The following is a 24,023-nucleotide window of genomic DNA, read 5'->3' on the forward strand; positions in this document are numbered from 1 at the left end:
AGAAGGTGGATGTTTCTTTTTCAGCAACACACACACAAGGCTAAATCTGTTTCACAAGTAATTTTATTTTGTTCTCGAGATATTACATGATTACTACTAACCCTTACGAACGTAAAGTTCTTTTGAAGTCGATTTGTTCTTAAGAATAATGTGACTTGATTGCTCTTGGGAATTCAAATCTACTTTTTGATCTATGTACTTGGCAATTATGGAAAATACGACGCTGTGTAATTTTGTTCACAATTAAAATGAAGAAGCGAAGGATATAGCTACAAATTGGACTATGAAGGATTTTGTTTCTTAACTTTTCGACGTACCGTTCGATGCGACACTCGAACGAAAGAGTTGTGTAATGTGATCTGACTGGCAACCATGGTCAACGTTTAAAATCGAGTGGTCAAAACGATCTGTCTCCTTTGGTATTCGTAGTCTGAGTGGTTGCCTTGATTTCATCGATTAAAATGATCGACACTTTACTAATCGATTAATCAACATCGACAGATTTAGGATTCGACATGTCCCTGAAAACAGAATAATATTGGTAGGCCTACTGCATGATGTTCTTCACGACACTTTGGATTCTATAATGTCCAAAAACTGATCACGTTTGAGTGTTCTTAGTTTAAATACTTCGAAACCTGCAACCAAAATCCTCTTTCTCTGGGTTCAGCCTGAGATTAATGAATAAATCAAGTCTTTTTGACACAAAGACACACCTCTGGTACAAATATAAGCAGGTCTTTACTGAATGAGCTGTGAGTTTTCAAAATGCTGATCATTGCTAAAAAGAAATGTTCTAGATTAAAAACGGTAATATTCTATTATCAAAACACCCAACTTTCCCTGCACTTCGTTTAATATACTTTTACACTACAATGAAATGGTTTACTGAATACTGGATGTCAGTTTCTACAGGAATCGATATTGGGAACACTGTATAGGGAGGCAAGCTCCCTGCATGAACATGTGAAGAGTGATCTTAGTACTCTTCAACATCTTCGTCATCTTCTCCGTCACCCGAGTCGACACCAACCTCCTCGTAATCCTTCTCCAAGGCTGCCAGATCTTCACGAGCTTCAGAGAACTCACCCTCCTCCATACCCTCTCCCACGTACCAGTGGACGAAGGCACGCTTGGCGTACATCAGATCGAACTTGTGATCCAGACGAGCCCAGGCCTCTGCGATGGCCGTGGTGTTGCTCAACATGCAGACGGCACGCTGCACCTTGGCCAGATCACCGCCAGGCACGACGGTGGGTGGCTGGTAGTTGATGCCCACCTTGAAGCCAGTTGGACACCAGTCGACGAACTGGATTGAGCGCTTGGTCTTAATTTGTGCGATGGCTGCGTTGACATCCTTGGGGACGACATCACCTCGGAAGAGCAGACAGCAGGCCATGTACTTGCCGTGACGAGGATCGCACTTCACCATCTGGTTATTTGGCTCGAAGCAGGAATTAGTGATCTCTGAAACAGTCAGCTGCTCATGGTAGGCCTTCTCGGCTGAAACGACAGGTGCGTAGGTTGCCAATGGGAAGTGGATACGTGGGTAGGGCACCAGGTTGGTCTGGAATTCGGTCAGGTCGACGTTCAGAGCGCCGTCAAAACGCAATGACGCAGTAATGGATGACACAATCTGAGCGATTAAACGGTTGAGGTTGGTGTAAGTCGGACGCTCAATGTCGAGGTTGCGTCGACAGATGTCGTAGATGGCCTCATTGTCGACCATGAAGGCACAGTCAGTGTGCTCTAAGGTAGTGTGGGTGGTCAGGATGGAGTTGTAGGGCTCTACTACGGCAGAGGCAATTTGGGGAGCCGGGTAGACTGCAAACTCCAGTTTGGACTTCTTGCCGTAGTCGACGGAGAGACGCTCCATCAACAGGGATGTGAAGCCAGAGCCGGTGCCTCCACCGAAGCTGTGAAAGACAAGAAAACCCTGTAGACCCGTGCACTGGTCAGCCTGTACATTTAAAGGTAAGAAGGTGCAAAATAGTCAAAGAGATAAAACCGATTGGATACAGAAAAAACACAGGTGTGCTTGTAAACATGTAGTAGCAATAAAAAGAAAAACAGCAGGAAATAAATTGGAGGGAATTCCCCTCACCAACTTGCGGATCCTGTCGAGGACCGTATCCACATGTTCCTTGCCAACGGTGTAGTGACCCCGTGCGTAGTTGTTGGCGGCATCTTCCTTGCCTGTGATCAGCTGCTCAGGGTGGAAAAGCTGGCGGTAGGTGCCGGTACGAACTTCATCTGTAATTAGGAAGGAAAACAACTACATGTATTTCGAAATAAACGTTACCTGTTATTCTGAACGGTGCTATTAAACCTAGGCACGCATAGGTATTGAAGATATAGGTGATTATATTACCGACAACGGTAGGTTCGAGATCGACGAAGACAGCGCGAGGGACATGTTTGCCAGCACCGGTCTCGCTGAAGAAGGTGTTGAAGGAGTCGTCACCACCTCCGATGGTCTTGTCACTGGGCATCTGACCATCAGGTTGGATGCCGTGCTCCAGGCAGTACAGCTCCCAGCAGGCATTGCCAATCTGGACACCAGCTTGGCCGACGTGGATAGAGATACATTCACGCTACAGTAAAACCAAAGTGAAATCATCACCATCGATAAAACAAGAAATTCTAATACTGTATATAGGCCTATACACTGAAGTAATATCTTCTCTTCCAACTTCGAATGAACGATCTTCTCATAAGACTTATACCCAACGCCTTTACACAGGAAATGTCTTATAAACAGTAAATCATACTGTTTTCTGATTGGAACTTTCCTATTTCTAATTCTGCTTGCGATGAATATTCGAAATCTGGGAAAATTTTTATTTGGCACTGCATTTCCACTAGAAGAGGTACGATGTTTTGTTTTCAGGTGGCCATGTTTCCCCGGTAGGAAATGAGATTTAACCAGAGCGCAGGCCGCGTGACTCATCGGGCGGTCTCTGTGCCTCCCGGGCCCCTTGCTAAGACCAAGCCATGCGCGTTGAAGATACGGGGCGGTGTAATTCCTCGTTGGACCCGTATCCCTACGTAAGGCACCACGGAGGGTAATATTTTATGATGATACGGAAATGTAGTCTTGTTATTTACAATGCACGGACAACAAACCAGCACAATACGGTCTTATTTCGTCATGTCGAGTTGTTTATGTAGGGCAAGCTATTAACGGGGAGATATGTGCTGGCATGACATCAAATCAACTTAATGCATCACTCAACGGTCATATTGATCACATCCTGGAATCGAAGAATATTGATATTGCAAGGAGGAGTCCTATGTTTTCACTTTAACTCGAAACTGCAGTACATGTACATCGGCTTAGAGTGGTTGCAGTGTTTATTTCTGTTTGGCGAAGCTATGGGATATCCTGCAAAATATTGAAAATCTAAATGTTCTATCCACTACTTCCAAAAAAATTCCAACCTTGTTAAAAACCCTTACATTCCTAATAAGTGGCATCTGCGTCTTTTACTGTCTCAAGATCTTGCTTATGATCTCCTCTACCCATCAAACCTATCGTTTTTTTGTCCCAAAGACGCTCTCTGATTTCCTAGATACATTAAGCATGGTTCAGCCGAAAACTGTATTTGATTATGTAGTCAATTGACCTAACGCAATTTAGTGGAGTCGTACGAGCTTGAAGCGGGCCCAGTAAATTGCTCGAGATGACATTATGCCAAGGAGTAAAAGTTTAGGCCTAAGTGAATTACATCTCTTCGCTATCAGAAAGGCCATTTGTTAAATCAAATTAGTCCTTGAACTCCATGCATTTTGCTTGTTTCGTTTAAACGATCGAATAATTTTTTGCAATCTAACTTCTCCCCTAACATAATGATCGTCAGTGCGTATACTAGGTTCACTGCGCAAAGAAACCGGCTGTTTGACACGAGGCCAATCCATACTTTTTAGGCAAAAACATCATACTGGGAAAAATTCGTTCATTTAGACCCACATACTGTAACTATTCTTATGAAAATGTTTTCTAAAAATGTGTTGATAACGATGCAAGAACACAGGTGTAATGTCATGATTCCCTTTGCTTTCCGTCTCTCATTATTTACGGGGAATATCTTCGGCATACCGAGCAATATTTCTTGATGAAAGCCACTATAAAATACATTGCCGAAGCAGAATTTCAATAATTCCTTTAATCACAAAGAAATACTGACACGGAAATTAAAGTCCGGCCGCGTTCAGTGATGTTGATAGAACACCTTTTATAAATCAATAGCTGTGCGATCAAACAACGTTTACAAGTAAACTTAATAACTACATTCAGTCATAATCCAATCGTGGAAAAATTTAAGGAAAGACAAAAAAATTTTATTGTCTTTATTCCCAGATAATCAAGAAAGTTATCGTTATTATTCGGCTGAATTTCTCGTCCCTTTCCTAAGACACTTTTGAGTGCCCTTCCACCCTAATCTCAAGACTGCAAGAGAATAATTACTAGTTTTTGTTTTCTTGCTCTAACAAACTGGCTAAGAATAAACGGAACGTAACACAAAACATTTCAAATAAAAATGATTGGACCTTCAATTGCACTCGTAATAATATTGAGCTTACCATTTTGAACAGCAAATCAAGCCTTGAAGTCTCGAAGGTACAGGGGAAGAATGGAGACCTAGAACTCTGACAAGGATTTTGACGAAGGGAAATGTTTTTCTCCGAGATCTAAGCGTCTTAATCCAACTGTGATGGCTGGCTAGGACACTCTACAAACCTAACGGTTGCGACTCGCCAAGTGCCTCTCGTCAAGATGTTGCCGTCAATTTGCGCACAACCGGGCAGCCCCACGAAGGAGAGACCCTCCCTTGCATTAAATCGACACCCCTAATTGCAAAGGTATTTCGATTACTACGACGCTTGCGGGTCAATTTTGTCGTGTCACGGTTATAAGTGGTAGGCCACGCGGAAAACACACAATTTGGTATTCCCGAGGGAATTCTCATGGCTTGTTTCATTCATGACCTGCACTTTTACGACAGGGGATCCCATCTTTATTGTTTTACGAACATGGTTGCATTACACTTTTTTACAGCAAATGTTTTTAATGGGATTACCCTGGTGATAAGTAATGTAGCTTATGCGACTCCCATGATGTAATATTAATTTTCACTTATTATCATAATAAAATACATTTATATGCCTCAGAAACTTGTAACATAATGTAAGATGTGATATTGAGTTTTTCCTTGGATATAAGTGTTAAATACTCTTGGACTTTGGTGTCTAACCATGATTATTTATTCGCTTTTCATCAGGTCTTTGCAAAGAAGCGGCAGCAGACCTGGTTTTGTAACGTACACGTCACGGGGAAATCTACAGACTTCCTAACGACACGCCCACTCGGGGAAGGAAAATTTACGATGTACGGAATACATGTCATTTCGCCGAATAATGTGAATATTACATGGTATATAAAGACAGGTTCGACAAGAAACTGACTCTGGGCGCACAGGTGTCACTTTTCATTGAAGTGTTCATTTCTTGGAGCATTCCATTTCAGACCGGGGATTTCATTCTGCTTCATGAACGACAAGGCAAAATTCAGGCATGATAACTATCGGTTTATATATCAATATGGACCTGGGTTATATTCTCTCGCGACGTGGACGTGTTACGGTGGATCAACTTTATTCCAGACAAGCACAGTAGAGTGTTATATGATGAAAATCTCCTGGTAAGGTGTGATTTTCAGGAGGCGAGGGTTTATATGTTCCCCCCACAAGAGTAGAACATTCCAGCAAGGGTTATTGTGCTTATTTTTTTTTTATTATCCCAAACTGGTTAGATACAGGTGTATCACCTATGTTACAAGAAGAGTGTTTACATTCTGAATGCCAGTTGTTAAAACTTGCGTCGAGGCTTGGGACAATAAATATCCCTTAACATGTCTGTGCCCAAGTAACATAATTTTATTTTTACAGTTCCCAAGGTTGCGGACATGGAGAATTATGCGTCCCCGGATGGTGTTTTATGGAACAATTATCGAGTCGAGGAGCACTTCCGACCATAATTTGCATAAAGGGGACAAAAATAAATGATATTCACCTGGCTTGAACTATGGCCAGTGACAACTGTTCGCTGGATCCAAATTACAGAACAAAGATACTGAAGTCTAAGACTCATTTCAAGTCCCTATTAACGAACATTGATTATCTTGAAACAAGTAACAGCGCTCTTTTAGGGTTAATTTACATTAAGAATATTTGACCTGATGAAAAGGGCATTCTTTGTACATGCTCCAGTTGTTTTTTTTTTTTTAAAGAGCATGTTGTTATTCTTATATCAATTTCATTAATTCGTTAATTGACTGAACCCAGCACCAACAAAAGGTGGCATATGCTGCGTATGCTTCTAATAATCCCTACTGGTATCGGAAACTACACCATAAAACAACTAAATTACGTACAACTCTCATAAAAATTATGCCTTTCTATAAATAACCACATAAACCACGTTGAATAAATGTCTGTCACTCGTTAATGTATTAATATAAAATAGACAAATTAAATACATTGCATCTTCTAAAACTACAGGACTTTGAAATGGTGGATGAATATTTTTAGAGAATTAAACCCGATCATTACTGTGCGGTCGGAGAACTGCCTATGTTATTGAAAATGCATTATCCTGCAAAGCTCTGCTCACAAATGGATTTTAAATGAGATATGGTGTTGAGGTCGAGCAAGGATAAAAATAACAACACACATGAGGGGCGCCCTCATTGCTCACACCGAAAGTTTTATTCTTCTTTTTAAATTTCAGAGGCTTGGAGTTGGCATGTGTCAACAGAGGGCGGTTACCGCCCATCCAGAGTTTTTGATTGTATTGGAATGCGAACACAGATTAAAGTGGGCGGTCTGTTATAGCGAGTCCACTTTGCTTGAAAAAACCATATAAAATTTACGCAGCGGTCTTCTCCTATTGCTCCAATTGTCATGGTTTTGGTTCGCAAGCAACCGTCATCACCGAAAATACTATATAATCACTCTGGTTTTAATCTTAAAGCATGCAGTTTTTCATACCAATCCTTGCTTCTCGTCACACATTCCACAACCTCTGGAGGCAAATCCGAGATTTTATACTCTTTCTTGTCGCTCACAAACCCCTTACTTTCCATTGCCTTGGTGTAGAACCCACCCCTTTCCTCTCCCCAGGTGAAGAACTTGGAACAGTGCCATCTCTGGTCCAATTCATCCTTGGAATGCCCAGAGGAGCCGAAAGACAGCATCTTATCTTTGAACGGGATGCCCACAGCTAGGCAGTACCGACGCAAGGTGGCCTCGGGGTGGTCCGTCAAATCATCGGCGTCGATTATTACCGGTGCCTGGTTCAACACAGTCCTCGTGTACTCCATCAGATCAAAGCTGGCCTTATAAACAGAGGTTTGGCTAGCGTAGCTTTCCAGATCACCAGGCAAATCACCTCCATTGCGGAGCTCTATCTTGTCACCCAGAAGTTGCCTAATTCGTCTATGGTACGCCACCCAAACTTTGACAGGATCCCGAACTATGAAGGTGTGCCGATATCCCTTAGGCAGCATGTCGTACTTGCCTTCCACGGCGTAAGCCATGTCTTTAGCGAACACTATGGACGCTTGGTAATGGTCTTCTCTCTCCAGCAACTTCTGGGTGTACTCGTAGGTCTGCCAGTCGTTAAGCAGTTCGGCAGACCGCATTTGGTCGGGCCAAGAGATGCGTCGTTCCGGTCCAAAACTGTGGCAGTTGTCGTAGGGTTCCATAAATATTTCGGTGTCGCCTCTCGCGTTCATACAGCGTGTGAACACGGTGGATAGGCACATGGGAACACCCCAAAGGATGATACGAGTTGTCATGGTAACTCCTTTGCAAAATGGTCACAAAAAAGTAGAGGATTAGAACATTACTTAATCAAACACAGCTTGCATAGTTTCGTCTTACAAACGGGGAACAAATGCCAACAATTTGTTATTCTGTTGAGGTTGAATCATTATGAGCAGTATGTGGACAGGTCGAGTTTTTATATCACGGAGACTGTACTCGACCTGTATCTTCCAATTTTGAGGTGGGATCAATTTATCAACCTCAAACTGAATAGCTGGACATTGTGTCCGCAGTTGTGATTTTAAGTTGATGGCCAATTACAAAATAAATAAATAAACCTCCCATTCAAATTGAAGACCACTTGTCCAAACTATAATTGCATCCGGTCATGGGAGAGCTTTATCCTGGATATCCCATCATAATTGTGTTGTTATTCCTGCCAATAATTATGACACAAGACTGACAGTTACTACAACAATACGCGAAGGTCGTGGTGGTTTGGTAAAGTCGTGAACTCAGGAATGCTCAAGGACAACTTGGCATAACTGATGCCGTGCCTACGACGGTTAGAGAGGGTAGGAAACTAACCAGGAATACTGGCAGTGCACAGCGCGGAAACTACAAGTCTATTATTTTCAGAGATCTTTTGTTCAACCGGCGTCAGAGTGCTTTGGATTGGTGGGACAGCGGTGAGAGCAGCGGAAAATTGCATAATTCAGGCCCATCCCGAAGGAGGAGGGTGGGAAGCCAAAGGGCCAGACTCCACCCCCCCCACGTGAGTAGCTGAGCCCCATCGGCATAAACCATAAGCATCAAAATGATCTATTGTTCTTATAATGTACCCCCAGCTGGTACTGTGCCACACCCTTATGTCTGACGCTATAGCGACGGGGCTAGCGTAATTACCGCACGACTGAAAGTTCAAGGTTATATTTTTTTATTTTCTATGGGAAACAATTAATCAATACTGCTGGGGTAAACAAATTAAATGAACGATCGATATCAACCGGTGACCTCTATATAGGCCTATGTACGGAAAACAAAACCAGGCTACGTCATCTTTTCATAGACCTGTGAATAACTCGACTCGGAAAATTTCAAACGATTTCTCAGTCGAATTCTATTTAGTTGTAATAATTTAATATTCACTTACATCCTCAGTTTGCGCATAATTTCGATTTACACTACTGAAAGGGAGTGAAAGTGTTACTAGTTTCAGCTTCAGAGGGGGTTTACCATAAGTTCATGAAGGGCCAAGGGCTGGGGGTTTGGGGGTCTAACAACCCCCCTCCCCCTCGCTCGCTTCTGAGGTTTCTTTTTAGAATAAATATTTATTTTCACATTATGACAGGCCTTTGTATAAAAATAGGTGTTCACAGTGCCAAATGTTCCACTCTTGGGTTTAACAACCCCCTCTCAGTCTCTGGTCAGGCAACGGGCCTGTCATGCCATCAAAGACAACTCGAAATCACAGTCTGAAAAATAAGAACCAGTAACTGTTGCAGCTGGAGACAAAGGGGAAAAGGTCTGAAGACGTGGATCCACTGGGGGAGGGGAGGGGGATTCTCAGAGGTGAGAGCGCAGAGGGTGTGGGGACGACATGAGGGAAAGGCCAATTACAGTATCCTGGATTTCAATACAAACCTTAATGTTTGGATGTTCCTTATTTGTGGGGGGGAGCGATATAAGCTGAAGGCAGGGGAAAAGATCGTCTCGTTGAGGGAGAACTAAACAAGACGGATATAGGATTAAGGATGGAGGGATTAATTTCGAGTAAATAAGTTCTAATTTACACCACTGTTCTCAAAATCATTTCAAACGATTGGACTTCCTACCTGAATGCGCACCATGCTGTGATCTATGTATAGCTCTGAGCTGCGCAGTAGAATGAATAACATCTTCATCGTCAATGTGAAGTAATTCAAGCCTAATGTGACAACTTACCCTTAAAGGAATATGTTGTGGCATGGACTGGAGAATCACCGCTTGTGGCTGCTTCAACGAACTTGCGTAGCCGGCAGTCGACAACAGAACACGAATCTACCCGTAGAGTTTCCACAGACCCGCAGTTTACGTAGGAACGTTTGCCAACAGCTATGGTGCTTTGGTCTGAATTCGTCAATAATACACTGATCGTCATCGATCATTATGCGGAATTAATTTCCATTATCTTCACCGCTACTCGAACTTACTGTAGGCCTGTCTCTGATGCATGTGCACAACTTTTCCACAGCCCAAAGCAGGCGCGTACGCTAAGTCGGCCGTGCGGGTAATAGGACCTACTCAACCCTTCAATCAAACGGGATCAGAATATTTCAGTCACGCCCCAGGGCAAGAACCCGTCAGTTGCCGCCAATAGGATCATCAAGCATCCACTAATCGTTCTTTCATTGGCGAGTTGTGCGTACCAGAACTGAATATGTAAATGACAATAGTCCTATATAATGTCAAACTTTATCCCGTTTAAGAATTTAAAGACTTTAAAGGTCAAAAACTTTTTTCTTATACATATTATGAAAACTGCCCGCCATCCTGTGCTGGTGAATACGATTTGAAAAGAACACCTTTTAAACATGTAAAAATGTTCTGCGTTTCTCCTGAAATGACAGGGCTGTTGTTCTAATGTCATTTCAAGGAAACTCTGTTCATTTTAGGGCATGTGGACCAAAATGGGCTTTTTGTAATTACTCCTGAGAAAATGCTTGCCTGTCCTCCGTCGCTAAAACAATAAATCGGCAAAGAAAAAGGAGTAACCTGTCCACAACAGTGTGAATCATATCACACTTTTGCTCATAAATAATACAATTTTTAGTGTAGAAATAACAAGAAACCGAACTGCCCTTAAAATGGCCGTAGAATCATTCAAATTTAGTTATAAATTAGCTCTCAGCTTAAGTAATGAGTTTTGCTGTGCGCACTGACCTTTACTTAATAAAAAAAATGACAAGAACACTACAATTTTCAATCACGATAATTACCACTATCTGCCAGGAATTCTGTTGACTTCCCACACGCCCCCACGAACACACGTTTTGACCTTCCTCACAACTGTTAGCTCAAACCTAACCTCCGGCAGGATTAGAATTTCCCTAATGCCTAAGTGTTTCCTCGCCTAATTTATGACATTGGCTTGCATTTGGTGACACTTAAAATATGAGAAAAAAACAGGGGGGAAGGGGGTTGGTTGGACGAACCTCCAAGGCAAAACACAGCCAACACCTCAAAGGTTCCAAACGCACTCCAAACCCTATTGTGTCAATTCTATTCAGCGCTTCGACTTGGTTTGCAAATGTCTGTAAAAGATATCGATGGCCCACGGAACTACTGTAAAGCAAATGCCGAGTTCGCGTTCGTTATTTAGGCAACACAATTGGTCTCTGAAGACCATTATTCATTTCAAATACGTTGTGGGTTTTTTTTCCACTTGGACATACAAATATTAGGCCACAAGAACCAAGACAACAGAACGAACTCTGCCATGTCGGCCAAGTTGTGGGTTTTCATTTATCTCTTCACTTTTAAAGAGAAATTGTGTCCTAGAAAACCCAGGTTTACGAAATGATTAATGAGACAAAGATACAGTGAAAAGAAATATTTATGGGTTCTCAAAAAGAAATGATGTCTTTTGAAAAAACTAATACATAGAGCTGGCATAGACTAAGACCTTAATCCATCTTTGTTTCCGAGTGACAACTTTCAAATACACTTGTACAATGAAATCTTATGTGGCTCACCGAATGAATACTTGTCGTCAAAGTTACCGCATGTCAGCGTCATGATTTTTCTTGGCAAGGTTTGCATACTGAAAGAAATTCAGTAAGATGAAAAACGCAAACTTATTCGTGGTTTGATTTATACTGAAATTCCCGAGCCAATAGAATTCAACCTAACCGTTATCGACGATCCCACTTTTTACAACAATAAATGACGTTTCTGGTCCAGGTGGTGTCGATATTGTATCAAAATGAGACCAGGTGAAAGTGCGAAATACGATTTATGCTTAAAATCGCCATGTACCTTTCCTGCACCAGCCCAAACAGGAAACCAAACCGGGTAAAACGCTTACACCCAGTAACTACCCTTCCATTGCGACATAAAGTGCTTCCAAGGTGTCGATTCTGTGTTGGTCTGACTTTTACAGTGCCGCCACAGAGTCGATATTCGTCAGGCATTTTCAAAAACAAAACAAAACAAACATTTGTTTACCATAAACAGTTTTGTGAATTCCATATAATTTCTCAAGACTATGAAAATCACCAATGTCTTTGTAAAGTCCAAGTTAGTGAATAACAACATATACTGGAATTCATCCTTCGGAACTTTTACAACTGGAATGAATTGAAGTTATCTACAAATATGAGACAAAAGGTTGAAAAAATGCTTCAATTTGAACTTTAAAACCTTCAAAGCTGCAATGGTGCACGAAATAAACTGTGAATCTTTAGATGTTAAAGGGTTAATTATTGTATGGAATTGGATGTATGGAATTTATTGTATGGAATTGCTCCTGGCGTAACGTAACGATTCTGCGAGCATTGCTCACTGACTCCCAGGTATAAAAGCTGACAACCTCGGGCATTTCCCAGCGATATCAACGCCGAAAGAAACAAGAGGTAGAAAACTTCACACATTTCGGCCACTAAAAGGACACTAGGGGCTCTCATAAAGAAATGCTAATTTAAAATTTAAAAGAATGAACTTGTCTTAATCAGCTTTCAAGACACACAGAAGACCAGATTGTGACCGCTCTTGAACGGTCATTATCCACAAACGAAGCTATTCTAAAGCCTGCAAGAACACGTCAAAGTTGCAAGGAGAGGAAAGTCGGCAGTAATAAAATAATTGTAACCAAGGACTGGGCTATAAAGAATCCTTTTCCAGCTCACATTCATTAACATCACCATGACAATGAAGAAAATACTCCCAGGGACCTTACGGATCATCGATTGAAGTTTCCTTGATTTTTTATGACATAATAGGAGGCGATTCTGAATGCAGTCGCTTTCAAGCCGAAGTGAACAAAATGGCTCCCACTAAGATTCCCCCGCATGCGGGGGACGACAGAAACAAAAGGACAGAAACAGACACAAAATATTGTAAACTCAGACGGATGTGTTTATAATCTATTTAATGATTATAAAAGCTCAGGGTGATCATTAGTATCAAATCAACGATGCCAATATTGGAGGAGTTTTTCCCCTCAAACAGCGCTGCTTTTGTCTACTTCATCTGCGGGGACTTTAATGAATAGATCAATACAGAAAGGGGAAGTTGAAGTACCTCCGTCCACTCTCCAAATTGACCGTGCTGTCGTGGAAACATTATCAGTACTTAATTGCTGAAACTCAAAACGTCGGGAAAATACGCTGAAAAATATCAGCCTAGGGTCGGTGCTTGAAAGGTTTTCTCAGGGAGTCAAATCATATCCCCAGCCGACTCTCTTTGTGAAGATGATGACTTTGACAATAGAATGATTTTAATATTGTTTCTATTATCTTAGCTTCTCAATTAAAACAACGTGTAAATGGATATTCTTGATTCGTGAAAAAAACGCTCCCATTAGTTCAGCTTTGAATAAGAAAAAGTAATAATTTAAGTTAACTTGTCACACGTCAAGGTTTTTATTTATCTCTATAGTTCGCTATTTTTCTTTCACTGCTCACTTTTTTTTTTCACTGACATTTTAAAGAAATCGTCGTAAAGACATATCCTTTTGCTCGAATTTCAAGCTAGTGACGAGTGGAGGTCTTGTTGTTTGCCACAATTGTTGCCTATACATTCCTAAACAAATAACACAAAGTTTAAATAGAAATCAGTCTTGATCAAGCGATCCTGACTACAAAAGAGATCAGGGTTCGTGCCAAGTTTCATGTTGAGACGTGACACCGTCTCGAAAAAAGGCTAAGGAGAATTAACATACAGAAAAAATAGACGAAAGGCGCCAAGACACGTTTTGGAAGCGCCAGGAGTGAAACACGGCAAACGATGTGGATAGAGAACGGACCAAAAGACGTGCAAGGGGTAAAAGGAGAGAGAGCGTATAGTGCAATTCGGCAACCCGACGTTGGTACAATGTTCGTGGACAGGTGGCACGTGCGCGTTAAATGGCATCCCAACCAATAGGGTGCCGTGATTTGCCTAACGCACGCGCGCGTCAAGCTGAAGAATGTGCGTGCGAGTACAGTGCATTATAACTCTATGGTGTCACCGCATTCATGGCGTCTCCTTCGATTAAACAAAACAAGTACGTGATTCAGGCTTGCTCCCGGGCAACTAATTACTGTGCCTACTTGCCATCGGAATCATTGCCTGCGCTGCAAACTTCTTTTAATACCCGCCAGGTGGTAGGGTGACGTGACCGATGAGACGATAACATTAACCGATTAATCCCGGGTGTTGTCGTACCGGCGTCGTATTGGAGGAGGGTCACTGCATTGGCCGTCCCCGTCACCCGACCAAAACTAACGTTACCCTTCCCGTAAGACACCCAGAATTGGCGATACATTGCGGAGTCCAGGATGTCCGGAGTTGGCGAGCTGACCAAGACGGTACCAGGGGAATCTTCAATTAGATCGGTCTGGCTGTTTGCGTTTGAACCAATGACTAGTAGCAAAAGAAACAACATATTCATATTTGTAACCCAATATTAAACCAAGATAATGTTTTTTATTCACATAATGACCATTTTTCTACGGGGATGCCAAAGTGAGTAAAACATCAGATCAAAGAACTCATTTTTCTCCTTTTCCAGCTAAAAGACAAAAATCCTGAAAAAAAAAATAGTTTACTTGTGAGATCCGGTCGATTTCATCATGGGTTTTTACAACCTCGGGATTCTTCAGTTGGAGGTTGATAGAACCGGGATAGAGAGTGGATGAGAGAGCAGCATGAAACTTACCAATGGTGTATACGATATTGAGATCTTCCTGGTCAACTATCTCACGGCAAAGATGTATAGCAGCTCCGGCTGACGTCTTGACTGAGAAGTCAAACCAAACCGAATCCAGCGGGAACACCTCACTCAGCGACACACTGTCGTCCTCTTCCAAGTCATGGGTCTGACAGACTGCGGAATGAAATATTTAGGAACTCACACTCTGAAAGTGACATGGCGATACTGAACGCAATATCGCCGCATCAGGATTTTCGCACAGAAAAGCGTCATCTATTACACGTCAAACTGAAATCGATGAGACAAAACACAATCCAAAGTTTTGACCATTTGAGGGAGGGACGTCTTCTATCCTTAACCAACAAAAATAACAAAGTAACCCTTAACAAAATACTAATTTTAGATCTAGAAATAAGTAAATCCTGCTTACCTTGCAGGTCAACAGTACGGGGCGTACTTGCTATGATGGCAGTTTCCTTGAGTAGGTGAGTTGTCGAATTGGCTTGTATGCATTTGATCTGGGCCTTAAGAACAAAAATACATGTACTGTTAACTGTAATTCGACCACCAGAATTAGAAACCATACTGAGGCAGAACAACGCTCCTGGACAGGTGGTATGCGCGCGTTACATGCCTCTTCGACCAATAGGGTGTCGTGATTTGCCAAATGTACGCGCGCGTCAAGCTGAAGAATGTACGTGTGAGTGGGGTGCCACCGCGGTTATGGCGTCTTATCGGATTAGTCTATACTGAAGTACATGTATGTAGTGCAATTCGAACTACTGAAGATTGAAAAATGTCTTCAAACGGTGTTTTGTACAGTTTGCTCTTGTAAAACCGTATACTTAAAGCTTGTCAAAGATGCGAGATGATTACCCGTGGATTATAACTGTAATGTGTAGCTCCGGTAAGAGCACTCCAATCCTGAGGAAAATCTTCCTTCGTCACAGAGTGTAGGGCGCACTGCTTCTCCCGATGCAAGAAGCTGAATGATTGGCATTGGGGTTCCGTGTGGCACAGGACAGAACACCAAGGAGCCGACAACTGCGCGGACTCCCACAACGTGTGGCCTGTCAAAAAGTGATCCAACTCGGCGGTAAATCCTCCTGGTGACACGCTCCGAACAGGCCAACACCGTGCGTTAGAACAGGGACAGGATTGGGTTAAACCGACCAGTAATCTCGTTAGAAAGACGATAAGGCATCCAGTCTTCACCGTTGTCTTCATCTCTATAGGCCTACTTGTTGCGCGTATCGTCTCGAGGGATAAGGCGCCAAGTAACAAACAACGACATTTATACCCGTGTTGCCGGAAATGTCTTAGGGCGTACGTGATACCGCCCACTGAAGATTTTACATCGAACGTCTGTCTACAGCGGACGATGACTGACACATCAATAAACTTGAAAAATGAATGTCACTAATTCAACTCAAGAGCGCGACACGAGAGACCTTTGGGGACAAAAGGTCGACATTTAGTGTCAAGGAAATAAGGCCCAAATTTCGATCCTATTATTCTGTACAAAAGTTTCTTAGAACAACTGTTCAAATAAAAATAACTACACACGATGAAATATTCTTCATACCGGTGAGGACTCTAAACACTTCCCCACGTTTTCTTTTCCATTTTTTCCCTTTTATGCCCTGAAAACTAATTTTCATCCAACCTTAGTTTTTAACGAAAACGTATGCCGTGAATGACTGATCGATACTATAATTAAAAATCACCAACGAACACACTGACATTTTTCTTTTCGCTGAAGTAGTCTGTTCAGCGATCTAAGGTCAATTTACGAGCTTGCAAGCAGAATTGTGTATGAATAGACACGGTCAAATCACTTTAGTTAATTAATAGAAAAAAAACGAAAACACAAGACTTGGTTAATGAAATGTTTCGCCAAACAAAAGACCGCGCAAAGACCTGAATGATCAAAGCCAGTAAAAAGCATAGAGCTATAGTGTAATTTCACCTCCAGAATTAGAAGCCATTACTGCAGTGGCACAACGCTCGTGGACAGGTGGTACGCGCGCCTTACATTTCACTTCGACCAATAGGATGTCATGATTTGCCAAATGCACGCGCGCGTCAAGCTGAAGAATGTGCGTGTGAGTGCGGTGCCACCGCAGCTAGGTGAAAAGGTACAAAACTTTGTCACATTCTAAATAAAATATCGCCGTCAATCAATGGCAAATTCTTCTTCCTTGAACGTTGACGATTCGTCTCGAGTTCATCTGTGACTTTTAACTTTCCTTGTGTCCAATTTCTTGCACCCAGACACGTGAACGAGAAAGCATTTTAAAAAACGTAACCACCTTATTAGCGGCGTTTGGGTGACGTCACACGGAAACACTCGATAGGTTCTGTATAATCACCACACAGCATTCCTCAGCAGCCACTCATATTAATAAGACCACGCGACGGAATCCAGAGTCTAATTTTCTTGACAATGTTTTAATAGAAAACTACAGTCGTCAATAACGGACCTCTACTCTGGATGAATTCCTCCATTATGGCGGAATTCCTCTACAGCCAAAGGCGGAATTACCAACTGCATGTTCTTTCACAGATCACATTAAATCCATATAAGCTTGCTGAAGGCGAAACAAATTAGAGGCGGTATCTACACACAATGTCAGGTTTTCGTGTCCAATAAATTCCAATGCATTATACTGTAAATTATGAATTATTCCGATAAATTCCAATGATATTTATCTGTTGCGCAGACGCGACTGTTCCCCAAGTGCTAAGCATGTTTAACAGTTAAGGAAAGCCGAGTGAAATATACCAGTAATCTGATGTACAAGTCACGCGAACATGTCACGTGACCTCAAGGAGAAGAGCCCATATGCAATTTAAAATAAAACAAAAGACGGAAGCACCAAAGGCAGCACGAACGACCGCACTAATTACATTTGACAGACTTCTTGATTCACATAATTATATATCTTTTAAACCAACAAATTCCACACGTAATATAACAAACGCAATCCTCCTTACCGGGGAGGGATTTCGCTGGTTCCGTTTCCAAAAGCACAATCCATTTTCAGGACGATACCATGACCTCTTGACGATGCACCAATCACTGTTTCGAATTTTACCACTAAATTTAAAAGATGCATTCCACGTGTATTTCAAAAGGACAACGAAGCCAAGTTTTCATTTCAACATTCGTTATGTGAAAAACCCCATTTAAATTCACAAAGGTACCACGCCTGCAGGTTTAGACTGTTACCAAACCTTCAATTTCGGAGCAAAAACCGCTTTTGTTGCAGATTTTTGGTTCCAGGTTAATGTTCATGAAACCACCAAGAACTAAGAGTCTGTATGTGCATGATGCCAATGTGCAAGGTTACCTGCTCAAAGAGCCTGGTTGACATCCGTGGCTACTGGACACATGAATCTATAAGTTAAATTCAGCAATCAGAACTGAATGTCACTAGCAAGGTCATTAGTGCAGTAATGCCAATCTGGTCGCCAAATCGTACGCGCGCGTTACACGCCTCTTCGACAAATAGGATGCTTTGACTAGCCAAAATGCACGCGTGCGTTAATGTGAAGAATGCGCGCGAGTACCGTGCCACCGGAACCGCAGTAATAAAGTCACCTCGAATAAGTCAAGAGGAAATTTGCTAATGTAAGTACATGTTACCAGAAAATTGGCATCTGCTATTCGACATTTGGCCAACTGACAATCTCGTAAGAAGGTAAAACTTCCCGAAATAAAATGCCCAAATTAAACACTTTGAGGTTAGTTCGACACTAACCTTTTGGAAATTCAAACAGAAATAACCAGCAGTGCAATACAAAACTTTTGTTAGTTCTCAAGAAAGTTCTTAGTTCTTAAAAAAGGTTCCCTCAACAACGGGTGACATCGTATACAAAAGGTTCAAGATCAGAACGTCACTTTATATGTACCAAAACACCTACCCTGGCAATAGACAGGAGAATCTAAGTACAGAGGTTGAAAAACTACTACCGACCCTAAAATGTCTTGAACAGATATAAACCTATTAACTGACAGTCTTCAAGAACAGTTAACGGCCGAAGTAACTTTTTATTATAAATCTCATTAACTGATCACTGAATAAGTCAAAATCTTCTTCTTTTTGGTTCAAGGGCATTCTCTACCAAGACGAGAATATCAGACTGAAATGTGGGAGTATTCAAATTGGTATCTTCGGGAAATATCATTCCATGCAAAACATGCACCTTTCAAACTTGGAGAAAAAAATTACGACAAAGATAACCAACGGCAAAAAAAAATTAATTTGAGGATTAAAATTATTACTAAGTATCTGCTTGTTAATTCAAACTAAAAACCAAGCACAATTTAATATAAGAATTCACAAAGGTCGACATCCTGGTTCTTTCAATATCTTGACGTATTCAATATAATAGATCAAATAATAAATCATAATAGCAATATACACGTGCATGTATATTCCAACACCTCCTACTCCTGATAACCTACTACTCTGTATAATACATGAACACTATTAATAAAATATCGCTAAAGATTTTTCGCATCATTGACAATGAACTCAATGATGTTGACCTGTACCAAAAAATCAAATTTCAAATCATATGCCCCTTTCGCATTTGGCTTAGACTATAAATTAGCTCATTTGCTGACAAAGAAACCTGCCCATATTAATCGCCATTAACTAACCCAAGGTAATGCTACTGAGAAAGGAGGACAAGTGAACAACACTGAAGGTACAAAAAACCTTCAAAATGGTGAGACATTAAACTGTAGAAAAGTTAATTTTGATATCAACTGCTACAAAATTCACCTTGACATTTACATTCATAAAATCAAAGCAAAAAAGACATGCACACTCAACGGCTTATCCTATACAAAATGTTACAGGTCGATAAAGATACAGTCTGTCATATGGAAATACTAATCAATGACTAAGTCTTTAGTAAAGGGCCACTTGTAAATAATTTATGATACAAAACATATTCTGAAGAAAAGCAAAAGTAAAAATCAGCACTCCTAAGATTTATGTACCTGTATTTGGGATTTAGTGATATCTATTTACTTTTATACTGAGTGGAGTAGAGGACCAATTGAGGGTTACCAACTAAAATTTCATGTAATGTATCTTCCTCTTTCACTGGTCCCCAGCCTATGCTTGCTTAGCAAAGGTACGTTTGCTTTGCTTGGGACAAAAGAAATATGGATCTGTAACCAAGTGTTGCTGAACAAGAACAAATGAACGCTGTGAAGTCATGGCTTCCATATCGGGAAAAGCTTTCTGTTATGGAGACCTCGTGAGGTCAAACTAGCAATTCACACATACATTAAACCCATGTGCATATGCTGGGACTTGCTTTGTCAGGGGAGAGCAGGTGTATATCAGTGGTCAGCCACCAGCAAGCCATAAGTCAGAGATATGTCTTCAACAATGCTGTAGTCGAAACCACTTAAGACTGTCACCAGATTAGCACAAGACTGAATTTAAGTCACAAGCTATTCAAATGAACTGCAACAAAAGCATTCCTTTGTCATTGTTCACCCTGTTACTTATGACTGGTCTTGTGCTTGGTGTTGTGACTGGTCTTATGCATGGTCTTGTGACTGGTCTTATGCATGGTCTTGTGACTGGTCTTGTGCATGGTCTTGTGACTGGTCTTGTGCATGGCCCAGAGCAAGGTCTCGATTATAACATTGGTCCTCATATATCACCGGGTCCCTAGAGGCAAAATTCAGCTTGACATGTTCTGCTGAATGTCCCAATGCATTCACTTGACCACTAATATTTGAAGATTCACAATACAGCCAGTTGTCACAGGTACAAAAAAATGAAAGACAACTTTGTGCAAATTTTACAAAGGAATTCTTGGATTTGCAAACTGAACTAACATGCTAAGCCACACTGTACAGACAGCAAGAAAAACATCTATCATGCTACTGGTACATTTAGATATTTTTTACAAACTTTTCCTATTATGTAGAAAGATACTTTACACAATTTCTTAAATTCAGTCCCTTGTTATAGTAAGTTAGAAAAGCTAGATCTGTTTAAATTTCTTATACATTTTTGTTTACACTTTGTATAAATATTAAAATTTGCAAGCAACCCAGAAAAAAACAAGATGTGTTTCTCAATGGAAACACATGTATTGTTTCCCTGGGGAAAAAAATTAACAGAAGTTGATCCCCAACACTGAAATTCTGACGTTAGTGGACATAATTCTTTTTCAGTTCTTGATTCACTGTCGCAGGATAACAAACATTGGAATTTGTGCTTAGGAGAAGCTAAGCTAGGTTTCTGGGAAGCGTTCACTAGAAAACTTTATGAGGTGACCTCAGAGGATGGAGAGAAAGACAAACCGGAGTGATTTCACAGCTGAACGCAACGGTGATTACTTTTCAGAAATGTTTGTGCTCCATTGACGGCATTGCTTCAGAGACTACGGACTTTGCTTTCTGCGGCTACAGACTGCAAAATGACTGGATTAAAACATGGATCCTTTTTGCCAACATGTAAGAACAGTGACTGGGAAATTGGATACAAACATTGCTTCTGGGTCAAGCTTCAAGTAACCTTGAGTAGATCAGAGATGTCTTCAATCTCTTTAAATGTGCCACTTTCACGAGTACCTCTGGACAAAGTTTCTAATCTCTTCTTGACCATTTAAATTGAAAGAATTTCCAAAGGCATTTCCCTAAATTGAACAGGCAAAATTCCCGATGAAAAATAAAATGTCATAAGATTTGAGTTTTCCAACACCAAGAGATGCAGCTTCCCCAAGCATCTTGTTAAGGAGTACAACATTTGTCACACCAACCCAGAATAGATCAAGTACAATGTGAGAGACAGAATAAGTGAAACTCTACAAATTTGATTCATGTCCCCACTATTCTTTTTTACAGTTTTAACACACCCTCATCTCAGCTTCTGTCCACTCTCAGACCAAGTCTTCCTCGCTTTGCCCTGAGACTGAGAGACAAATGCTCCAAAATGTACACAACAGCTGGAAAAATAGACTACAAACAGTCTTTCAAAGGTAACAAGAACTAATTGGAGTATGAGGCCTTATCAACCTGTTGTCTAGTAACACCTGTTAAAAGTGGATGGGTTGTCATGTCAGATGCATCTCTTCTTTGCAATGTTAGCTCCAACTGAGTTTTTCCACATTTGGTTCTTGTCAAAGTTGTCAATCCATGCAACAAGAACCCTTTTTGAACCAATGAGTTTAATTTTGCTTGTGTGAATGAGGTTCAATCTTGGGATTTCAAGAGCTATTAGGGGCAAATTTCATTATGCTGCTGAACAGTTAGCAAAGAATTGTGCTACCCTTTAACACCATTTAACGTATAGGTGTGCTCGCGCTTTGGGGCACGTGGATATTTCACAACTTTAAATTCCACCTGTGAATCTACACATGTAGCATACTCTTTATTGCCAATCCACCTTGAACAAAAGCACCCCCTCATTGGTTGAAAAGAGCCATGTTGGTCAGGAGTGTGCATTTTGTTGGTAGTTATGTAACTTGTGCATTTCATAATTGTTTATGAACCAATGAAGTGCAGTTGCTACCAAAGAAGTCTGCGTTGCTAGGAAAACGGTGCCCTCTCTTGGTCAAGCTGGAGGCTCATACTACATATGGTTTATGCAGAACGGACAAAATGACATTGATCATAGGTTTTGAACAGTTTGATAAGGCCTTAAAATTGTGTCTAAAATGGCCTCCAAATTAATACATGTTAATATTGGACCCACTTGGCTTGGGAGGTTTCTCTTTTGGGTCAACAGCTTTTTATTTAATCGTCCCATTCTTCATCGTCATCCTCATCTTCGTCGTCGTCTGATTCCGTGTCGCTGAGCTCCACGGCGATTCGTCGGGCCAAAATGGCCTCCACAGAATTGGGAACTGGAGTCTGGTGCCGGGCTCTCTCCTCTTGAATCTCAACCTTTCGTAGGTTGATACCTGGAGGCAGAACACAGACTTCTATCAGTTTGGGAAAATTAAGCAGCAGTTACCGACAAAGTCAGTGTAGGGTTAAAAATCTTGTGATACGGACTTGATCCCATGCTTTACACTAGTTTAATTTGAAACTTTCTTGCTCAAACAGAAACTAATTCACTTCTTCACCGTTTCCTTTCTATTTTTTCCAAGCTTGTAAGCTACAGTACCAAGGACGCTTTAGAAGAGGACTCCTTGGTGTCATTATGAGAGATAAATAATAGTGAAGAAACGAGAATCGGTCTACGATATGGACTGGCCGATAGGCCAGCAAAGAACCAGGTTTCTAGACAACAAATACCTCGTTGTATAGCTGTCAAGAGATTGTTTCTGCTGTCATCTACTTTTGGCCCTGGTCTCATCGATGTTCTTCTAGGGGAGGTTGGGTTGCCTGGGCTTGATGTTTCCGGTACCTCGCCACCTTGAGGTGGAGAGGGTGGCGAGATGGAAGTAGGGGCAGGAGCTGGTCCCTTGGGTGGTGGAGGAATGGCCATACCAGGAGCTACTGGAAGTGGAGGAGGTGGTGGGGGAGGGGGCGGGGCTGGAATATTGGAGTTCATGATGGGCTGGGGTGGGGGCAGGGCCGGCTCTGGTGGGGCATGATTGGCGATGTTGTTCATCATGGGCATGCGGTTATCGATTGGCGGCGGGGGAGGAATGATGGTCTGGGAAGTATGCTGAGGGGCAAACTGTTGGTGCTGCTGGGGCGGTAGATGGTGGTTATGCTGCTGCTGTTGCTGTGGTGGTGGTGCTACAGGAGCAGGCCTCTTGGGAACGTGCACCGTCCCATTCACCACCGGTGGTGGTGGTGGTACCCCCTCAGGTGTGGTCTGATTGGATGGGGGTGGTGGGGGTCGGCTCTTGGGACGAAGTGAATCCCGTTGATTCCCTCCGCTACCAAATGAGGCCACGTCGTCGAAACCTTCCGAAGAAGATCGGGACATCATCCCTTGTTGTTTAACCTCCTGGTGTTGCAGCTGATGCGGAGGGGCAGGTTGTGGCTGCGACATCGGTGGCTGCTGCTGCTGATACTGGTCAATGTTTTGATTGGACCCTTTCGTCGAGCCCCAATCTGAGTTGGGTTGCTCCCTGGTCTCTGACGTCGGTGTAATGGAAGGTGTCTTGTCAGGCATAAACTCCTTTCCTCCCGCCATTGCTTGCCACTCCTTCTTCCGTGTCCGTACCTCGCTGGGCTTGCTACCCCCTGCCTTCGTCTTACGATCATGGCGTTTCTGTAATCAAGAGAAGGTTCATCACAGAAGTTAAAATGAGGTCGCAGACAAGATAAAGACAAAGAATTAACACAAGAATAACAAAAAAGACAAACA

General features: G+C 41.8%; 4 protein-coding genes across 6 annotated transcripts in view; all 4 read right to left on the reverse strand.

Annotated features, from left to right (window-relative positions):
• Positions 1 to 45: 45 nt before the first annotated feature.
• On the reverse strand, positions 46 to 4,794 carry LOC147796550 (tubulin alpha chain-like). Its single transcript, XM_087146774.1, has 4 exons — positions 4,585 to 4,794; positions 2,372 to 2,594; positions 2,105 to 2,253; positions 46 to 1,960 (listed from the first exon to the last, which is right to left on the reverse strand). Exons 1-4 carry the CDS (start codon positions 4,585 to 4,587, stop codon positions 980 to 982), a joined length of 1,356 nt encoding a protein of 451 aa, XP_087002900.1. The 5' UTR covers positions 4,588 to 4,794; the 3' UTR covers positions 46 to 979.
• Positions 4,795 to 5,941: 1,147 nt separating this feature from the next.
• LOC147796551 (uncharacterized) lies at positions 5,942 to 10,049 on the reverse strand. Its single transcript, XM_087146775.1, has 2 exons — positions 9,771 to 10,049; positions 5,942 to 7,866 (listed from the first exon to the last, which is right to left on the reverse strand). Exons 1-2 carry the CDS (start codon positions 9,964 to 9,966, stop codon positions 7,010 to 7,012), a joined length of 1,053 nt encoding a protein of 350 aa, XP_087002901.1. The 5' UTR covers positions 9,967 to 10,049; the 3' UTR covers positions 5,942 to 7,009.
• A 2,203-nt stretch (positions 10,050 to 12,252) lies between these two features.
• On the reverse strand, positions 12,253 to 17,005 carry LOC110974576 (uncharacterized). Its single transcript, XM_022226318.2, has 4 exons — positions 15,595 to 17,005; positions 15,149 to 15,242; positions 14,725 to 14,892; positions 12,253 to 14,429 (listed from the first exon to the last, which is right to left on the reverse strand). The coding sequence occupies exons 1-4, from the start codon at positions 15,943 to 15,945 to the stop codon at positions 14,113 to 14,115; spliced, it is 930 nt and encodes a 309-aa protein (XP_022082010.2). The 5' UTR covers positions 15,946 to 17,005; the 3' UTR covers positions 12,253 to 14,112.
• Positions 17,006 to 17,150: 145 nt separating this feature from the next.
• The window catches only part of LOC110974450 (uncharacterized), a 28,506-nt gene continuing 21,633 nt past the window's right edge, over positions 17,151 to 24,023 (reverse strand). For all 3 annotated transcript variants that reach the window (XM_022226098.2, XM_022226097.2, XM_022226100.2), the window contains exons 5-6: positions 22,997 to 23,927; positions 17,151 to 22,659 (exon numbers count right to left, since the gene is read on the reverse strand). In XM_022226098.2, coding sequence (XP_022081790.2) covers positions 22,493 to 22,659; positions 22,997 to 23,927 — 1,098 coding nt within the window. In that variant the 3' untranslated portion in view covers positions 17,151 to 22,492. The remainder of the gene's footprint in view (positions 22,660 to 22,996; positions 23,928 to 24,023) is intronic.

The sequence above is a fragment of the Acanthaster planci genome, linkage group LG15, assembly GCF_054643075.1.
Source record: "Acanthaster planci isolate LZ-2023a linkage group LG15, COTS_SCS, whole genome shotgun sequence".
Classification (NCBI taxonomy): domain Eukaryota; kingdom Metazoa; phylum Echinodermata; class Asteroidea; order Valvatida; family Acanthasteridae; genus Acanthaster; species Acanthaster planci.